Source organism: Crassostrea angulata, chromosome 5 (genome assembly GCF_025612915.1).
Source record: "Crassostrea angulata isolate pt1a10 chromosome 5, ASM2561291v2, whole genome shotgun sequence".
Taxonomy (NCBI): domain Eukaryota; kingdom Metazoa; phylum Mollusca; class Bivalvia; order Ostreida; family Ostreidae; genus Magallana; species Magallana angulata.
The window spans coordinates 49939520-49957295 of record NC_069115.1 but is presented as its reverse complement, the minus strand read 5'-3'; the positions used below and the strand labels follow the sequence as shown (position 1 = coordinate 49957295).

Below are 17776 nucleotides of genomic sequence, written 5' to 3'. Positions count from 1 at the left end.
TAACACCTCTATTAAACCATTTTTATTTTATTTTTAATTACAATGATTAATCTTATCCATTTGATAAACCCTTTAAAATTACACTAACATTTTAGTGTATTCATTCATTCATTAATACTTTATTTTCCTCATATGGGGATTATTTCAGAACATACAATTATACATACACGCAACAGATATAGTTATAAATCAAAGCATAAATATTTAAAAATAAATATTGAAAAAGGGGGCGTGGGGTCCATCGGCACAAAACTACGCAGGTTAAATTAAAATTACGTTATGACGCAAACATTTGATTTGGTTATAGCTTGTAGCAATATCTCGGATGTATCTAAGTTAAATAATCTAAGTGCCCGCAGATATTTTTCTTGCAACCATTTGAAATAGTTACGTCCTTAGACCTAGAAGGCAGAATATATATCATCTGTCATAGCACAAAGGTCCGCAGAGAGGGTTGGTGATCTGATATCCCACCAGTGTGTACGTAAGTCATAAGTCGAAGGGTAGGAAGAAGCGATATGTTGAAAAACATCTAGAAACACGGTACCACTAAGTCTGCAGGTAAAGGGTTTGCATATAAATTTACAGAGATTTCATATGAGTTGGACGGAAAGGACCAGATGAAGATGGGTTTTGGTTTTGTATAATAGATTGGAAATGGTATAAGTCATTTTCATTTATCATTAAGGAAGGGGTTTTGTTTGTTTTCAGTATTTGAAATTTTTACACAGAAATGTAACTTTCGATATATTTAATGATTGACTCTCATGTTCCATAGTACTATGGCAAGCGACGATAGCACTAAGTAATGGAAATTTACTCTCTATATTTTTACATCCCATTGCCCTATTTAGAGTAGGCCGCCAAATATTAATTAAAACCCTTTCCGTTTTTTGACATAGCTTATCCCAACAAAGGTCTTCAGAGTTTATATACAAAATAACTACTTAACGAATATACGAGTTTTGAGAATTTGCTAATATATTTAAATAAATCAATATCAGGAAATAACAAATTAATATTATTATAAATTTGTTTAACAAAATAAATATATCATATTTGTTTGTAATTGTAGTTTTAAAGAATTAACAAATGGCAACGATATCGAAGAAATTTTACACAAAAAATTAAAGTTCCCCCTTTAGAACGCATCTTACTGTCTAAAGAGGAACAACTCAGTTATTAATTCACAAGCTATACTTTTTTCCTAGGTCAATCAAGGTTTTTAATTTTCTTGGGTTCGCTGGCATTACGCCTGGGACCAAAATAAAATTCTAAAAAGCATATTTACAAATCATATCGTCACTTTATAAGAAGCAGTTTGGCTTTTATCGTTGTTATACGATATAAATTAATATTATTGTAGACCTACTTCATCTAGCAACATATTAAATCTCCATTATATATGGACGCCTCATGCACTTTGTAAAGCAGACTTTACAAACCTCCTTTCAAACAGAAAAGAAACACTAATTTTGAATGGATACCACATGATTATTTACACATATCAAAACAAGCTACAAAACATTAAATCATCTATAATAGTCAAGTCCACGGTACAAACCGTTCACATCCGCTGGTCTGCTATTTCCTGTCTGGTGCACTTCCGGCTAGGATTCTTCCATTCTCAACTCCTCTTTTTGTAGATTACATTACCTGTTCTTGTAATAACTCATCTAACTCATCTAACATGATACATCTCAACTCTAACCACGTAATAGAACACTTATTTCACAAACCGAAATTTCTCTGGAATTTACATTCCTAATATATTTTTATCTTCACTTTGAGAAGCTTTAAGTAGATTTGTAACATTCCAACTCCAATGATTCAGATTTTCTTGAGTGGAAAGTGAATACTATAACAATTAATGAATAATGCCAGCAAAATGTAAACAGATGAGAGGAAAAAAAGTGTACAAAGTCAAGCACAGAATTTGTTTAGTTATTTTTTATTTTATGTGGTTTGTAAATAACCACCCATTTGAGCACACATCTCTTTAACACACCCTTGCACAAAATATCCAATCCTTACACACCATTCACTAGTCTCCATACAACATTCAACTTGGTAAAAAATAAGTTCGCCACATCATTATATAAAATTGGTGTGTATGAACAGAATAAAAATGACACAATTTACATGTGGAAAACTCAACAACATCTGGAATACTTTAATGTAATTGTCAAACAACAGGATTTTAGTAAAGTGGCTTCTTAATGCACTTTATAACAATAAATATGTTCCTGTTTGCAAGAAATGTAAAGCATACACCTACGGTAATTCAAATACATTGCTGGGGATTTATCAAATGAAACCTTCCTTAATTAAAATGCTTGAATATCAGATTCTATACACAATTTTTTTTTATAATCAAATTCCACTTGGTGCTTACAAGAATGCATTTATCTTGCAGATTTACAATGGCACATTTTACTTAATGGCTCATTAATAATTAATCTTAATTCAAACATCTGCTTGTTAAAAAACAGTAAGTATGAACTGCATATGAACAAGTATCCAAACTTCACAAAACTATGAAGGAGATCATAAAAATCTTGACACCATGCTGCATAATAAGACCTAAGAACTGAAAGATGAACCTAATGCACACAAGCATCACTCAATCTCTCCCTCCTCTAAATCATCCGGCACTTTTTCTTTTTTCTCTGTCACAATCTCGGGTTCAGGAGCGGGAGGGATTATATCCTCCCCGTTAGGAACACTATCACTTGTCACTTCTGGTCCGTTATGTTTAACAATGTCATCAGCTGGTGGCGCAGGTGCTACAGGAGGAACAAACTCTGCTTCGCTACTGTTCCCTCCACCACTGACCTCTTCACTATTGTTGTCTCCCACGCTGGCCGGTTCCTCCAGAGTGGGAGGGACTGGAACCGCTGGAATAGTGACCGGGGGAGCAGGAGCTGCTTCTTCTGTAGGTCCTTTGTCATCTGTTTGCTCTGCGTTTCCGTCACCTGGTGGTGGAATCACAACAGTTTTCATCATTTCTTCCAAGGCACTGCCCCAGGCAGAGGCCTCCTTTCTACTGCTGCTCCTGTCATCATCGTTTCTATGACGCCAATCCCCTCTATCTTCTCGATCCCTGTTCCTGTCACGGAAACCGTCATCCCTGTCTCTATATCTGTCTTCTCTATCTCTATTCCTTCTGTCCCCTCTGTCATAATCTCTGTCCCTTCCCCCACGGTCATCCCGATTTCTGTCTCGCCGGTCAAAGTCACGGCGCCCTCCTCCCCGGCCACCGAAGTCCCTGCCCCTGCCTCTGCCCCGGCCTCCTCTCCAGTCGTCCCTCCTGTAATCCCTGTAGTCTCCATCCCGATCATCGTCCCGGTCGTCTCTCCAGCGATCCCCAGAGTTCCTACGTTTGTGATCACTTTCGTGGTCATCAGGAGGATTGTCCATTTCATTTCCTTCCTCACCCCCAGGACCATCAAATGGAGGTCTCATCATGTCACCTGGAGGCCCCCTAAATCCAGGCCTCATGAACTGTCCAGGAAATCTTTGGAATGGTCTATTGCCTCTGAATCCTGGTGGACCCCCCGGACCGCCAAATCCCCCTCTCTGTGGGCCTCCTATCATGTTGGGAGAATTAAATCTCTGTCCATCTTGTGGCCCTCTAGGCCCCATATTCGGAGGGCCTCCAGCATCCATTAAAGGTCTGGGTCCCCTCATTCCACCAGATGGACCCATTCCTCCTCCCATTGGATGTCTCATTTGTCCCATCATCCCCATTCCTGGCCCCATTTGGGGACCACCCTGACTAAAACTGTCAGGTGGGGTTGCATCACTAAACCTAGATTTTTTTTCTGGTTTTGAATCACGTTCATCTAGGTCCATATTTTCACTTGTGTCAAAGTCAGGTTTTTGCTGCCAGTCTTGACCAGGCAATGGTGGTTTGTCTTTGGAATCTTGCATCATGTCAAACGGAGGTCGGTTTGGTGGCATTGAAGGCTTCATTGGGTCAAAGTTTGGCTGAGGGGGCCTAAGAAATCCCTGAGGTGGCATTGAAAACCTCTGAAATGCAGCCCCTGGAGGGAGTCCTGGACGCTGAACTGCCATCATGGGTTGAGTTCCCATTGTCATGTTCTGTGAGAACTGTACTCCAGTGCTGACCACTGTGGCAGGATGACGTACCTACAAAACAGAAAATCAGTTCCTATTAACATTTCATTAACTTTTATTGCATCATAAAATCAAAGCTACATATTAAGAATGAAATTAGTACCATTCAATTGCTTCTGTCAAATTTTAAAATTTCACTCTTTTCAGGACATTTTTAAAAATATAAATAACCATGAAATTATGTTTTCAAGAACTAAACTAACCACTTGTGGCATTCCTCCTGGTGGCATTCCAGCAGGAAGTGGGATCATTCCCGCCTGACCAGGGACTGGGGGGATTCCTGTGCTCATGGTCATTGAGACTGAGGGAACAACAGGGGGCATTCCAGACATCTGGGGTGGGGGCATACCTCCCTGTACCATCATCTGGGGCATCATGCCCATTCTTGGCAACATTCCTGGGGGCATTACACCTAAAGAGGCAGCAAAAGAATTCACAATGAAATTATCATCAAATATATCATTAAATAAAATGTACAAATCAAAAAGAACCTTTCAAATAGATTTATTCTTGTCTCTGTAATTGATTTTACATTTAGATTCAAACCTAGTATATTCTGTCCCAAGATATTCTGGATTCACATTTTGCTTAATTACTAGATATTCATAAATACCCCAGGGTTTAAATGATGTTCATTCAAAAGTATGAAAAATTTACAAGATTTCTCTGTTGAAATGCCCCTTATAGCTTATCAGGTTTTAATACACGGATAAAAAAATGTGATGTCTACCCGGATTTTGTATTGCAGCAGACCCAGATTATAATGTTGAAAAATTGCGCGAGGTATTCAGAGTGACTTCTGAATGGAGAAAAGATGTAAAGAATCCCCATTATAAATCGCCATAAGAAATCTGTTTTCAATTCCGTGAACTTTTATGAGTGAAAAATGATAAGGTGTCAATGAAGATACCTTGGAAATTTCCCCCTTTCATCGATTTCAATTGAACTTCTTTCACAGGTATGTGTAATTTTATTAAAAATCGGTCAAATGTGCTGCATAAATATCTTGGGACAGACTATAGAAATGCTACATATGGATTAAAATATTATTCATCACAATTAAACATGAACTGATTTCTCTTAATCGCATTTAAAAACAATTGATGTACCTGCACCAGGTAGAGGAGGTGGCATGGTCCCTGGGGGAGGCCCCCCAGGAGGCATGTTGACTGGTTGGAGGGGCTGGACCTGAGTGTGAGGCATCTGGGTGCTGTTCATCAGTGGTTGTGGGGGCTCATCCTGTGCATCAGGCTTTTCTCTCCCTAAAGTTATTCCTAGAAGCAAAAGCATAAATTACTGAAAATTACAGCAATGAGCACTAAAAAGGATACCAGTTCAAAATATTTATTCAGGACTCGAAGTGCCTGTTTTATACTTGTGTGCTGATTTCTTTAAAAAATGTAAGTTGGTTCAAACCTTTAAGATTTTCAGGCAATGAATCTTCATCTATAATGCCACCATCAATCAGACTGGAGAGATCCTCAGGTAGAGAGCTCCAAGGGATGTAGGTCGCCCCGACCTCAACATCCCATTTGTCCTTGAATGCAGACTCCTTGACCCCAATGCCTGGAGCCCAGGCAACCTGTATTAAGAAAAACCCTCATTACAATCAACATTAAACATTAAAACACATAATAATCATATATGTTTTGATGTATAAAAATTAAGAATTGCTAAAATCAAAATAATTAGACAGATGTTACAGTCACTTTATGATCAAACTTTGGTATCAGAAAAGCTTGAAAGAGGAAGCTGTCTTTACTTTCGCAATGTTTAAAACACGTATCACAACAAAATATGCTGAGCTTGTGGTGCCATTGCAGAAACACTAGCATAGAAGTTTTCCATTATATCAAACCTGTTGTATTCTGAATTCTGATTTCAAATTAATATTCCTTACCCTCAGTTCACTACCATTGAACAGCATTCCTTTCATTCTGTCAACAGCCTTAGCTGCCTCCTTACGGCGAGTCATACAAACAAATGCACATCCTCGGGGCGGGATCATCTATATAGGAGTAATTAATCTTACATCACAACATCAAATAACATTATGAAGAGTACTCTATGTCAATGAAAGGAATATGATCTTGGTATTCACATTTACTCATTAATAATGACTCATAGAAAATCTTACATTTATGGATTCCAAACTGCCATACTTTTCAAGTTCTGCTCGCAGTTCATCTTCTGACGTAGTTTTGGAAATCTTTCCAATGAACAGAGTGGTTGAACATACTGCAATGAAAAAATTGTAACATTCTGTTGCAGGAAGTATTGTAAAATCCACAAAGCTGTGTGAAGGAGCAAGTACATAAATGAGAGACAATCAATAAATACATGATGTAGCTACTTTCAACTACCATTGTTAATAAACCAGATGTTTATAAAGACATGGCAGTGTAAGTAAATCATACTTACTAGACAAGCACTGGTCCTTCATTGCTGGTAGTCCCTTCTTCCTCCTTTCTCGTTCTTTTTCTCTCTGCCTGTCCCTTTCTCGATCTCTGGACCTGAAACATATATATACAACATAATTTTCACACTTATTACCTGATCTTTATATTTTTATCAATTATAAACAGCTAGAGAAAATCTGGGCCTGTTCCAACTTACAAGTACATGTATATCCAATATCATAATTACCTGGATCTCCTATGCCTGTCTCTTGACCTTGACCTTCTACGACGATCTCTCGACTTTGATCTGGATCTTCTCCTTTTCTTTGGTGTTCTACAAGAAAAGTTTTAAAGTTTCAAAATATAAGAATTTTATGTCAAAGATTTAATCAAAGGCCTGAAGGGCCTAAGAGTTGACTCGATGTGAACATGTCAATATTTTAATGTATTTGTTTTTATTACATTGTTAGTAATACAAAAAAAAATTCTGTCTTTTGTAAATAATTAAACATATGTGAACAAAGATTACAGGCTCATTGTGGTAGACATCACCTTTATTAAACCAGCTTTATCATATTAAATTATATGATAATAATATTTAGATATCCTATTTATCTAAAAAATTATCTTTCACGATTCATGATTTTTTTTATCTTTGATATGTTGTAGCCAGTGATAATAAAATACTTCTACACTTAATTCATGATTATTTCAAATTCTGCATGTTGAAAGCAGAAAAGGGTCAATAAATGTCTGATTCCTGTATCATCAACTTGTGTCAGTACTTTCAGTACTTTGATTCAACATGTTCTGTTGATATTTCAATGATAGACTGACAATGCTTGCCAGACTGGCAATGCATAATATCGTAGGATAGAGACAAAGGACCAGTATTTTTCAAGGACGAAGAAATAAGAGCTATTTGCTTTAATTCGCACATTATCAATTCACGTTTGTGCTCAAAATCCACTCCAAGAGATCCGATGACAGCAAGGGTCTTCTCGCTTCGCGAGCATGGTTTTTTCTAAAAATAGATTTTACGCTTAATATGGAACAAGGTTTTCCCTGTGTAAGTTGTCGAATTCATGGGCGGCGATTGAACAAGAACTACTTTGATTTGTTTTATTTTTTAACATCAAGAAAAAATTTAAAAATATATGTGAAAAAAAGATAAGATTGTTTAACCATTTCAAGTTGGCAATCACGCAAACAAACATAGGTAATCACAGATTACAAAGCTCACCGAGACGAGGCATCAACTTTATGAGGCATCACCTTTAAAACCACCTTTATCATATGATATGAAAATCATAGTTAATGATCTTGGATATTCATGGATACTGTTTTGACACAATATCGTATATCATATGTAAAAAAATTGTATGATAATCCTATGTTCATTTCATACATTATTATAAGATACAATGTTTATCAATACAATAATATAAAATATGATATTGCATCCAATGATACTTACAATATATATCATTAAATACAATATAATACTGTAATAAATATTGATGCAATATGATTTTGTAACATATAATATGACATTGTATCGTGTTATACATTATTGTATTTAATCACATAATACAATATCATAATATCTAATATAAATACAATATAGCATTATTTGATACTATATCATATCACATAATACATCAGAATATTGTAACATATGATATAATATTGTATAATATAGTATAATTTTGTATTGTATGATATTGTATCATATTTAATACACAATATTGTATCATATGATACAATATAATTTGATAAAACATTGTTTCATACCATATGATACAATGTCATCTGATACAGTACGATATTATATAATACAATATCATTTTATACAATATCATATCATATGATACAATATCATATTATACAATATCATATTATATGATATCTTATAATATCATATAATACAATTTCATGTATTATATAACAATATATTATATAAACCAATATCATATTATACAATATTGTATCATACGATATGCTATAATTATAATATACAATATCGTATCATATGATACAATATCATATATTTTAATATAATATGAAACAATATCATTCGATAAAATAATATATTATACAATATCATATTCTACAATATTGTATAATAATATACAATACTATACATAACAATATCATAATACAATATCATATAATAATGTACAAAAAAATTGATACAATATCATATCATATCATATAACTTTTTACAATATAATGTATGATATTACATTGTATCATATAAAACAATAGTGTATCATATCATAGAATACTATATCATAGGAATCATGTTAAATCATTTAACAACAAACACATCTATCAAGCAGGTTTGAGTGAGGTAGGAGAATTTTTAGCATCCTTGATAATGGAGATCAGGCTCTGCATCTGAAGCTACCTCTGCAATTCATTTATATTATAGTTAAATCAATTATGCAAGCTATTATCTATAAAACATGTAACCTGTTCCAAAAAACTAAACCTCATCCAGCATCCGAAACCTATGGCTCAGATTCAGCATTCAAGCCTGTCAGATGCATCAGTATCATGAGATGCATCATCCCTGCAAGTTTGGTGATGTAAGGACCAGTAATAACTAAGATATAATCATCAGAGGGCACCTGCTCTAAAAACTTTAACCAGCTCTTAAAACCTTAACCTCATCCAGCATCCGAAACCTATGGCTCAGATTCAGCATTCATGCCTTTCAGGTGCATCAGTATCGTAAGACGCACCATCCTTGCAAGTTTGGTGAAGTTAGGACCAGAAATAACTAAGATATATTTTTTAGCATCCTTGATAATGGAGATCAGGCTCTGCATCTGAAGCTACCTCTGCCATTCATTTATATTATAGTTAGATCATATATGCAAGTTTGAAATAGTGCTATTACCTACATATATTAAACATGTGACCTGTTCCAAAAAAACTAAACCTCATCCAGCATCCGAAACCTATGGCTCAGATTCAGCATTCAAGCCTGTCAGGTGCATCAGTATCATAAGACGCACCATCTATGCAAGTTTGGTGAAGTTGGGACCAGTAGTAACTTAGAAATGGCTATCAAAGGGCACCTGCAACAAAAACTTTAACCTGCTCGAAAAACCTAACTTCATCTAGCATCCGAAACCTTCGGCTCAGATTCAGCATTCAAGCCTGTCAGGTGCAAAAGTATCATAAGACACACCATCCATGCAAGTTTGGTGAAGTAAGGACCAGTAGTAAGTAAGATATAATCATCAGAGGGCACCTGCTCCAAAAACTTTAACCAGCTCTAAAAACCTTAACCTCATCCAGCATCCGAAACCTAAGGCTCAGATTCAGCATTCAAGCCTGTCAGGTGCATCAGTATCATAAGACACACCATCTATGCAAGTTTGGTGAAGTTTGGACCAGTAGTAACTTAGAAATGGCTATCAAAGGGCACCTGCAACAAAAACTTTAACCTGCTCCAAACACCTTAACCTCCTCCAGCATCTGAAATTCATGGCCCAGATTCAGCATCCAAGTCTCTCAAGTCCATTAGTAGGTCCAGATGCATCATTCATGCAAGTTTGGTGAAGATAGGACAAGTAATAAGTTAGATACAGGACCTGCAACAAAAACTTTAACCAGGTCCGGACGCCGACGCCGACGCCGAGGGTATAGCATAAGCTCCCCCCGACTTCGTCTCGGTGAGCTAAAAAAGGTTAATACACGCACTATTTTCATTAGCGCATGAATGTAGTGCAAGATTTTCGCAAAATCGGCTATGATAACAAGGACTCGCGATTTATCCTCAAATAGAGCATAATCTATTATTAATGTTGGATGCCACCTATGGTCCATTCTTTTTTATTTTGCTTATCTTTGAAATTGTGAATATTTCCAGTCCATAATTCCAAAATTATATTTTCATATTTTTCTGTTAGGATATGTAGTTTCAATTGAAAATATAAACAATGACTTCATTATCAAGTATTTTATAGCATTTTGCATTGCATTATTCAAAATATTTTAACTCCAAAAACAGCCCTGTAATGCACCATGAATTTTTAAGTCATTAACAGGTTAAATGCAAAAAAAGAAGAAATAATCTATCAAGAAACATCATCTTAAAATTATGAACATCTCGAGTGTCCTTCACTGACCTTGACCTAGATCTATCGTGCCTGGATCGCCGGTGTCTCCTGTCCTCCCTGTCTCTACGGTCCCTCTGGTCGTCCTCCTCATCCGGAGGGGGGACAGGGGGCAGGTGTGGTCTCTCATCAATGTCCTGTGGGGGAAAGATTTGCTGGGCCTGGTCAGGGGGCATTACATGGCCATACCCCGGGGGCATCTGATGAGCCATCTGGTGATGAAGAGGATCATGCTGCATATGCATCTGAGGGGGCATGCCTCCCATCTGAAGAAAACAGCATCAATGAAAGTTGTATTGAAGGTTTTTAAAAATGTTTTAATATATTGATATATATGAATTTGAAGTTCAAAGGAGCACATACATGTCCGATCTGCTGATCAAACTCTGCCTGTTGTTGCTGCAGTATTTTCTGTCTGTTCAGTTCTTCACTTTTCTGGATTGTCTGTGAGAGCTGCTGGATTTGTTGCATCATGTGTGTTTCATTCAACATGCTGGGCTGTGATTGCCTGAAGAATGAATATCTTAATCATAATAAATCAACATTGATGGACATTTGAATTTTCTTTATGTATAAAAGCATCTAAGCCAAAATTTAGAGTTCATTCTTATTTCAAGAACATACCCATGTTGGCCTGCATCCTCATCATCACTTTCTCCATAGTCAAAATCTAGTAGCTTCTAAAAATAAAAAATATTTCAATAAATATAACATCTTCATTTATTTTTCCTCTTCTAGCAAATGTATGAATATCTTCTAAAATTTAACCTAAATGTGCATGAAAAAATATACACAGTAAAAAACGGTTATAGCGAACACACTTATAATGAATACACGCTTACAGTGAAGTGATGTTTCTTCCCTGTGACTTTATTTCATGTTGTGATCTGGACAGATCTAACAAATTACACTTATAACGAAGTAAAATTGTCCGCCCCTGGGACTTCGTTATAAGCGTGTTTTACTGTATTTCTTAATTCCAGTGTGAAAATTTCTGTGTGTAAAATCTGACAACACAGACCAAAACAGTAAAGCATGAATGCAATAAATGTAGACTAGAGGTGTGCTCAGCAGAGCAGGTGGGCACCTGCCAAAATATGTTTTAAAAGTTTAGGGAATTTTAGCAAATGCTAGCAAGCATCAATTCTGCAGAACAGGCCTCAGAATAGTGCAGTATGAAAGCTATTAATGTATGTTCAGCAACAACATGGAATCTGTTTCCGTACCCTGTTGAAGCCTGGCTCCGGTGGTTTGTCGCCGGACTTGAGGAGCTGGTTAGTCAGGGTCTGGATGTGGGACAACAGGTTGCTGTCTATGACAGGGGTGCCCTGCTGGGACTGTTGCATTAGCTGGGTGTGCTGAATCAGCTGCTGCTGGAGGAGCTGTAGCTGCTGCAACTGTTGTTGTTGTGCACTCAGGCTGGTGGAACCCTGAAGGAGATTAATTTATCAATTTATTTGCGAAAAGATAACATAACATTACAAATCATAAAATATACACATACTTAAGCTATTTCTTTCTTTTGATTACAAAAACGTGAAATAATATTAGACACATATTATCTTGTTATTCATTTTGCCTTCTTTTTTTCCTATACCTGAGAAGTCTGTTGCAGTAGTTGTGTTACTGTCTTCAACATTTCTGTCTGGGCAGCGAGTGAATTTTCTACATTCTCCTCCCCTTCATCTGCCTGCATTGAGGTGTTCATTGATGTGTCTTGTCCACCCTCTGAGTGATGAGGCTTAGCTCCAGATGCCAGAACACTGTCAACTGCCCTTTGTGCTACAAAATTATAATTAGAAATATCAACTGAAATGTTACATGCAAACAATTTCAACCAGTATTAAAAGCTTTCTTAATAAATCATTAAGATGTGGTATTGAATTATGAATGTGCATGAAAATAAACAAATACACTTGAACTTTTAAATAGAATTCCTTGATGCCTTTGATGCAAATATAATGTATGAAACAAACAAACCTGGTTTACCTGTTTTCAAAAACCATTCAACTCAAATTTAAACATATTATATACCAGCTAATGAATGTTGTTGGTTATTTGGATCTGATGCCATGTCTAGTAAAGGCTGAATCACTTCGCTTAGAAAAACACTGTTCTTCTGCCAAAGATTCAAGACTCTCACAACCTTGCTCTGTAGAGAAAAATCAACATAATGACTTTCATAATATAAGTATTTATAATTAAATCATGTTGCAAACAACTATTAGTATAGATTATTTAACACAGAGATATATTACTATACAATTACCCTTTCCTCTGCTGGGCATTTTAACAGATTTTGAAATGTTGCAACAATGTTTTTGGTAAATCTTGGTGCAAATACATCTTTCTCTTGACCAAACTGATGTCTGGACTGTCGCACAATGGAATCAATCACGTAGAGTCCAGGGACCTTATATTCTGGTTTACACTGAAAGATAAAGATCATTGTTAATCTCATTTTAGAAAAGCTTCATAATGAAAAATACATGCCGAAGTTGACGTGGAAAATACATGTCATTCATATGCTTACTTTGAGAATAAATTTCTCAACACTTTGAACAACGTGCTTGTAGAACTTGATAGCCTTGATTGCACATTTGGTAACATTGGCCATCTTAGCCCTTGAAATAGGGGGCCTCGTCTCGTACAATGAAGATAGCTGTAAACCAGAAAATGAAAAGTTATTGTCATTGTGGTCATACCAAGCACAATCAAATTTACATATGCATTTTTCAGAATTATCCATACCTCTGCGATTGCAATGAATTTGTATAGTGATAAAACGAGCAAAGGACAAACATTGTCATTGATCTCTGCCGGCGTGCTACTTGAAAGAACGGCAACTCAAAGGAAAAGTAAAACTGCAAATGGCCTTGTATCAGAAACATTACCTCATTGTTAAATGCTCGTACAGCCTCCATGTTTCCCCAAGTTGATTTCGGCAAAGTTTACTTCAAAGGAAACATTTCCGCTTTTAGCTTACTAATATTGTTTTACCACAGCTAAGTGTGGCGTGCTATTTTTCAAGATGGCGGCAAATCGCTGAAGATATCAATCACGGAATGTTACGTAGAGTTCGATTGGCTGGAGGGATTCCAAGGACCCAATTAAAACTTGCGTACTTTCAATTTCGGTCGGTGTTCACCTAGAACGTTAACTTCCGGTTGGTAGAACACTTTTATTTTGATAACAAAACTAAATAGTAAAACCCGATTAACTAAAGAATAGACCGGTTTTATTTGAAATCTTAACTCTGCAGCTTATGACTTAAAAGAATTACTTTTTCAGATTAATGTTATCGAATTTTGCATCAAAAAGCAACTCGAAACATGCTACAGTCGTTTGACCAGTTCCGAATTTTGACCAGTTCCGAATAGTTCAGAAGTTAAATAACAAAAAATTAATGAAATAAAACATGGAGGAAAAATCAATACCTTTAATATAAACACGTATTTATGCTTGTTTGAATTCTGCTGTAGTTTCATTTTTTGCGGTCATACATGTATTTGATATCGGTCTTAGATTATTCGACCTACTTTCGCTTTGTAATAAATCCAGGTCATTGCAACGCTAATATGCACATAAAATCGTCTGTCGGTGCCTTAAATTTTCACTTGTAACAAGATTTCTTTTTTTAAATGTAGGTTTAGTATGTATTCTAACATACCCAAAAGCAAACAGGATAAAAAATAAAATAAAAACGCAAGTGGAAGCAGAATTTTATTGAGCGTCATTTTATGAGTTCCGAATACCCAATTTGTTTCCCTCTGTTTTAGGATTTAATGAAGGGATTGATTAAAACAAATACTTCTGGAATTCATTAAATGTCTTCCTCCGTCTTAGATAAATCATATTCTACCACAATAATGATAAGTGGAGGTGCTGCGACTGTATTGCGACAAGATGTTAGAAACCAGGCTAAATTATTGTTACGGTGATTTTGTGTCATTTCAGTGCAAATCAAACTATATTATTAAAAAATTACAAATAACTGAGATGTTTGCATTAAACCTGTTATTCAACAGGTTCAATCAATAGTTTTAGGGCCGAAACTTTTTTATCTGCATTCCATATGTATAAGAACAGTTATGTTATTCGGAACCCATCGGCTTATTCACAACTGGTAAAATGGCTTCCCACGTAATTTGTTAGAATAAAATTTTATTTTAAAAAAATTAAATGCAGTAATATTGCATTTATGTCAGCAGGGATATGGTGTATATCGGCCAAAAAATCAGATCTAAAAATAACACCCAGGAACATTTACAGCACCTCCAAATCTGTACCCTATTCGGAACTGGTCAAACGACTGTAAAAATGGAAATGACAATAACAAGTTACACGTTGCAACAATACTGCAATACTGAACGATACCACCAATGATCAAATCACACAGCTTGTAATCATTTCCGCATTAACATGATAAAACATTTCTGACATACATATTCTTTGATACAAATTTATTAGATTCAAAGGCTGGGGTTTGGGTCTTTTGGGTAAAAAAAGATAAATGTACATGTTCATTAAATTGCCATATCTCTGATTTTTGATTTTTTATCACATTAGGTGTTATCTGATTGGAAACCAACAAAACATGGTAATAGCGGAAAGAAGAAATGAAAGTTTGTGGACAAAGAGTATCTGTCTTTAAACTCTCCCTTTTAGTGTTTATTCTCTTCATTGCCTCCTCATGTCTATTCATTTATTACTTGGATGTGCAGTGGACAACAAATAAAATGAACTTAAATGAAAGTGGAAAGAACCAAGCACCAAAAAATAAAAATCGAAATGAAAAAATAGTTTTACAGGAGCCAGAATCTGAATATAGAGCAAGTTCGAAAAATCCACAACAAATGAATTCTAATAATATAGTTCAAGAATCTGTATTGACAAAGGGGTCTAAAACTCCAGAACCCACTCAACTCCCTGTTAATTATGATGTCCATATCTTCTACTATCCTTGGTATGGAAATCCAGAACAAGATGGAAAATACTTCCACTGGAATCATCCCTATCTTCCTCACTGGGACAAAATTGAGGCAGCTAAATGGCCATCGGGACAGCACAAACCCCCTGATGACATCGGTGCAAACTTTTATCCCCAGTTAGGTCCATACAGCTCTGGAGACCCAGTTGTGGTAGAGGACCACATGAAACAGGTTCAGCTCTCTGGAGCAGGTATAAAGTCTGCAGGTTAAATAAAATATATTACAGAAAAGGAGATGACTATTTATTATAGTCAGTATTTAAAAGTTAAAGTTTTTTGTAATGTCAAATGGCTTAACTAATATTTGTTTATGTTGAGGTTTTTAAATTTTGTGGATAAGTATTAACTTTAAAAATTAAAAAAAACCTCACCTCTATTTTATATACATATTTTTGAATCAGTCTGTCCTCTTTGAACATATGTACTTCTTTGAATTCTCATTTTTTTTTCCTTCTAATTTCTACTGTACATGTACCTCTGACACTATATATCTACATAAAATTTTGTAAATATTTGTGTGTAATATAATTATGTACCTCATGTATGGTCATGTTGACCGTTTGAGTGAAAATGAATTGATTCCTTATATTGGTTATCAAATAAACCAATCATTGTTGACAGGAGTATTGGCTGTGTCATGGTATCCTCCAAATGATGCTGACAACGAGGGAAAAAATCCAGATAAACTGATTCCACTGATATTGGATTTGGCTGATAAATATCAATTAAAGGTAAAATTGATTAAGCTATTTACAAGTAACTATATATAATTATGTACAAGCTAAACGGCACTCATATCTTTTAGTTTTAATATTTGAATTCATATGAATTCATTCAAAAGACTTTGTAGAGCCATCATTTCTTTGATGCATATAATTATAATGAGGAAACTTATATTTTATAATACATGTACCGTTAAATGCAAGCAATGTCAGTGTGGGGGTAATTTAATTTTACTTTACAAATACACGTAATTAGCATAATTAAAATCATTTGCAACAAACTTACTATCATCCTTATAATAATTTCTCAGAAAAGCATACATCTCAATTCTGTATCATGGAAATAATACCAACTGATTCTGTTTTCAGTGTGGATCACTGTAATCAACAGCATAACATTATTATATAGGCATGCAAAAAAACCCAAATAATTCTCTTTTTGCAAAAATCGGACAGAAACATATAATTAAATGTACGTCACAGTCGCTCAAGTGGTAGGAATATTCAAAATTTTTGACATTTAATGTTTCAAGCTTTTTTTTTCTTTGTAGGTTGCATTTCACATTGAACCATTTAAAGGCAGAGATCATCAGACTTTGAAAACGAACATTAAGTATATCATTGACACTTATGGAAAACACCCAGGTTTTTACAGGCACTATGACAGGATTAAAAAGAAGCACTTACCTGTATACTACATGTATGACTCTTACCTAGTCAAGTCCTCCAATTGGGCCGAATTATTCACTCCTGGTGGATCTATATCTATCAGGAACACGGAATACGACGGAATATTCCTTGGACTTCTTGTGGAGAGACAACATAAAGAGAGTGTGGCAAGTGCTGGGTTTGATGGATACTATACGTACTTTGCTACCGATGGATTTACATACGGTAGTTCTTGGAAGAACTGGAGGGAGATAAGGAAATATGCCAGAGGGAGGAGACTGATGTTTGTCCCTAGTGTAGGTCCAGGGTATATAGACACTAGGGTCAGACCCTGGAATGGCAAGAACACTCGGTCTCGTCAAGATGGAAGATATTACAAAAATTCTCTCCAAAAAGCTCTAGACATTAACCCATCTATGATATCCATTACGTCTTTCAACGAGTGGCATGAGGGAACTCAGATAGAAACTGCTGTTCCTAAAGCCACAGACTCTTTTACTTACATAGACTATGGCCCTGAAGGGCCGCAGTGTTATCTCAATATAACACGACAGTATGTCTCCAAATTCATATCAGAAGACTGAGTGTCAAATGATTTGTGTTTTATTATTTATACCGGGTATTTAAGAATTATGAATGCACTGATTGTCATGATGAGAATATTTTCTGTACCATAAAAATATTTTTATTAATTTTAACAGTCTTACTTACTTTTTATATGGATAA

The 17776-nt window shown here is 35.5% G+C and overlaps 2 protein-coding genes across 2 annotated transcripts; one reads left to right on the top strand and one right to left on the bottom strand.

Annotated features, from left to right (window-relative positions):
* Positions 1-1473: 1473 nt before the first annotated feature.
* Positions 1474-13719, bottom strand: LOC128183305 (SR-related and CTD-associated factor 4-like). Its single transcript, XM_052852262.1, has 17 exons — positions 13564-13719; positions 13203-13331; positions 12939-13100; positions 12704-12821; positions 12267-12451; positions 11896-12099; positions 11294-11349; positions 11033-11177; positions 10682-10935; positions 6787-6873; positions 6562-6653; positions 6278-6378; positions 6041-6148; positions 5557-5722; positions 5250-5414; positions 4344-4552; positions 1474-4152 (listed from the first exon to the last, which is right to left on the bottom strand). Exons 1-17 carry the CDS (start codon positions 13591-13593, stop codon positions 2620-2622), a joined length of 3744 nt encoding a protein of 1247 aa, XP_052708222.1. The 5' UTR covers positions 13594-13719; the 3' UTR covers positions 1474-2619.
* LOC128183306 (glycoprotein endo-alpha-1,2-mannosidase-like) lies at positions 13706-17748 on the top strand. Its single transcript, XM_052852263.1, has 4 exons — positions 13706-13835; positions 15239-15850; positions 16281-16390; positions 16933-17748. Exons 2-4 carry the CDS (start codon positions 15289-15291, stop codon positions 17632-17634), a joined length of 1374 nt encoding a protein of 457 aa, XP_052708223.1. The 5' UTR covers positions 13706-13835; positions 15239-15288; the 3' UTR covers positions 17635-17748.
* Positions 17749-17776: the final 28 nt, after the last annotated feature.

Bases quoted from the DNA above. Each gene is read 5' to 3' on its own strand.
- LOC128183305 (XM_052852262.1), bottom strand. From the start codon at position 13,593: ATGGAGGCTGTACGAGCATTTAACAATGAG. The intron at 13,332-13,563 runs GTAATGTTTCTG...TCTGGTTTACAG, and splicing joins TACGAGCATTTAACAATGAG to CTATCTTCATTGTACGAGAC. The intron at 6,379-6,561 runs GTAAGTATGATT...TTTTCATTGCAG, and splicing joins GAAGGACCAGTGCTTGTCTA to TATGTTCAACCACTCTGTTC.
- LOC128183306 (XM_052852263.1), top strand. From the start codon at position 15,289: ATGAAAGTTTGTGGACAAAGAGTATCTGTCTTTAAACTCTCCCTTTTA. The intron at 15,851-16,280 runs GTATAAAGTCTG...CATTGTTGACAG, and splicing joins GGTTCAGCTCTCTGGAGCAG to GAGTATTGGCTGTGTCATGG. The intron at 16,391-16,932 runs GTAAAATTGATT...TTTTCTTTGTAG, and splicing joins CTGATAAATATCAATTAAAG to GTTGCATTTCACATTGAACC.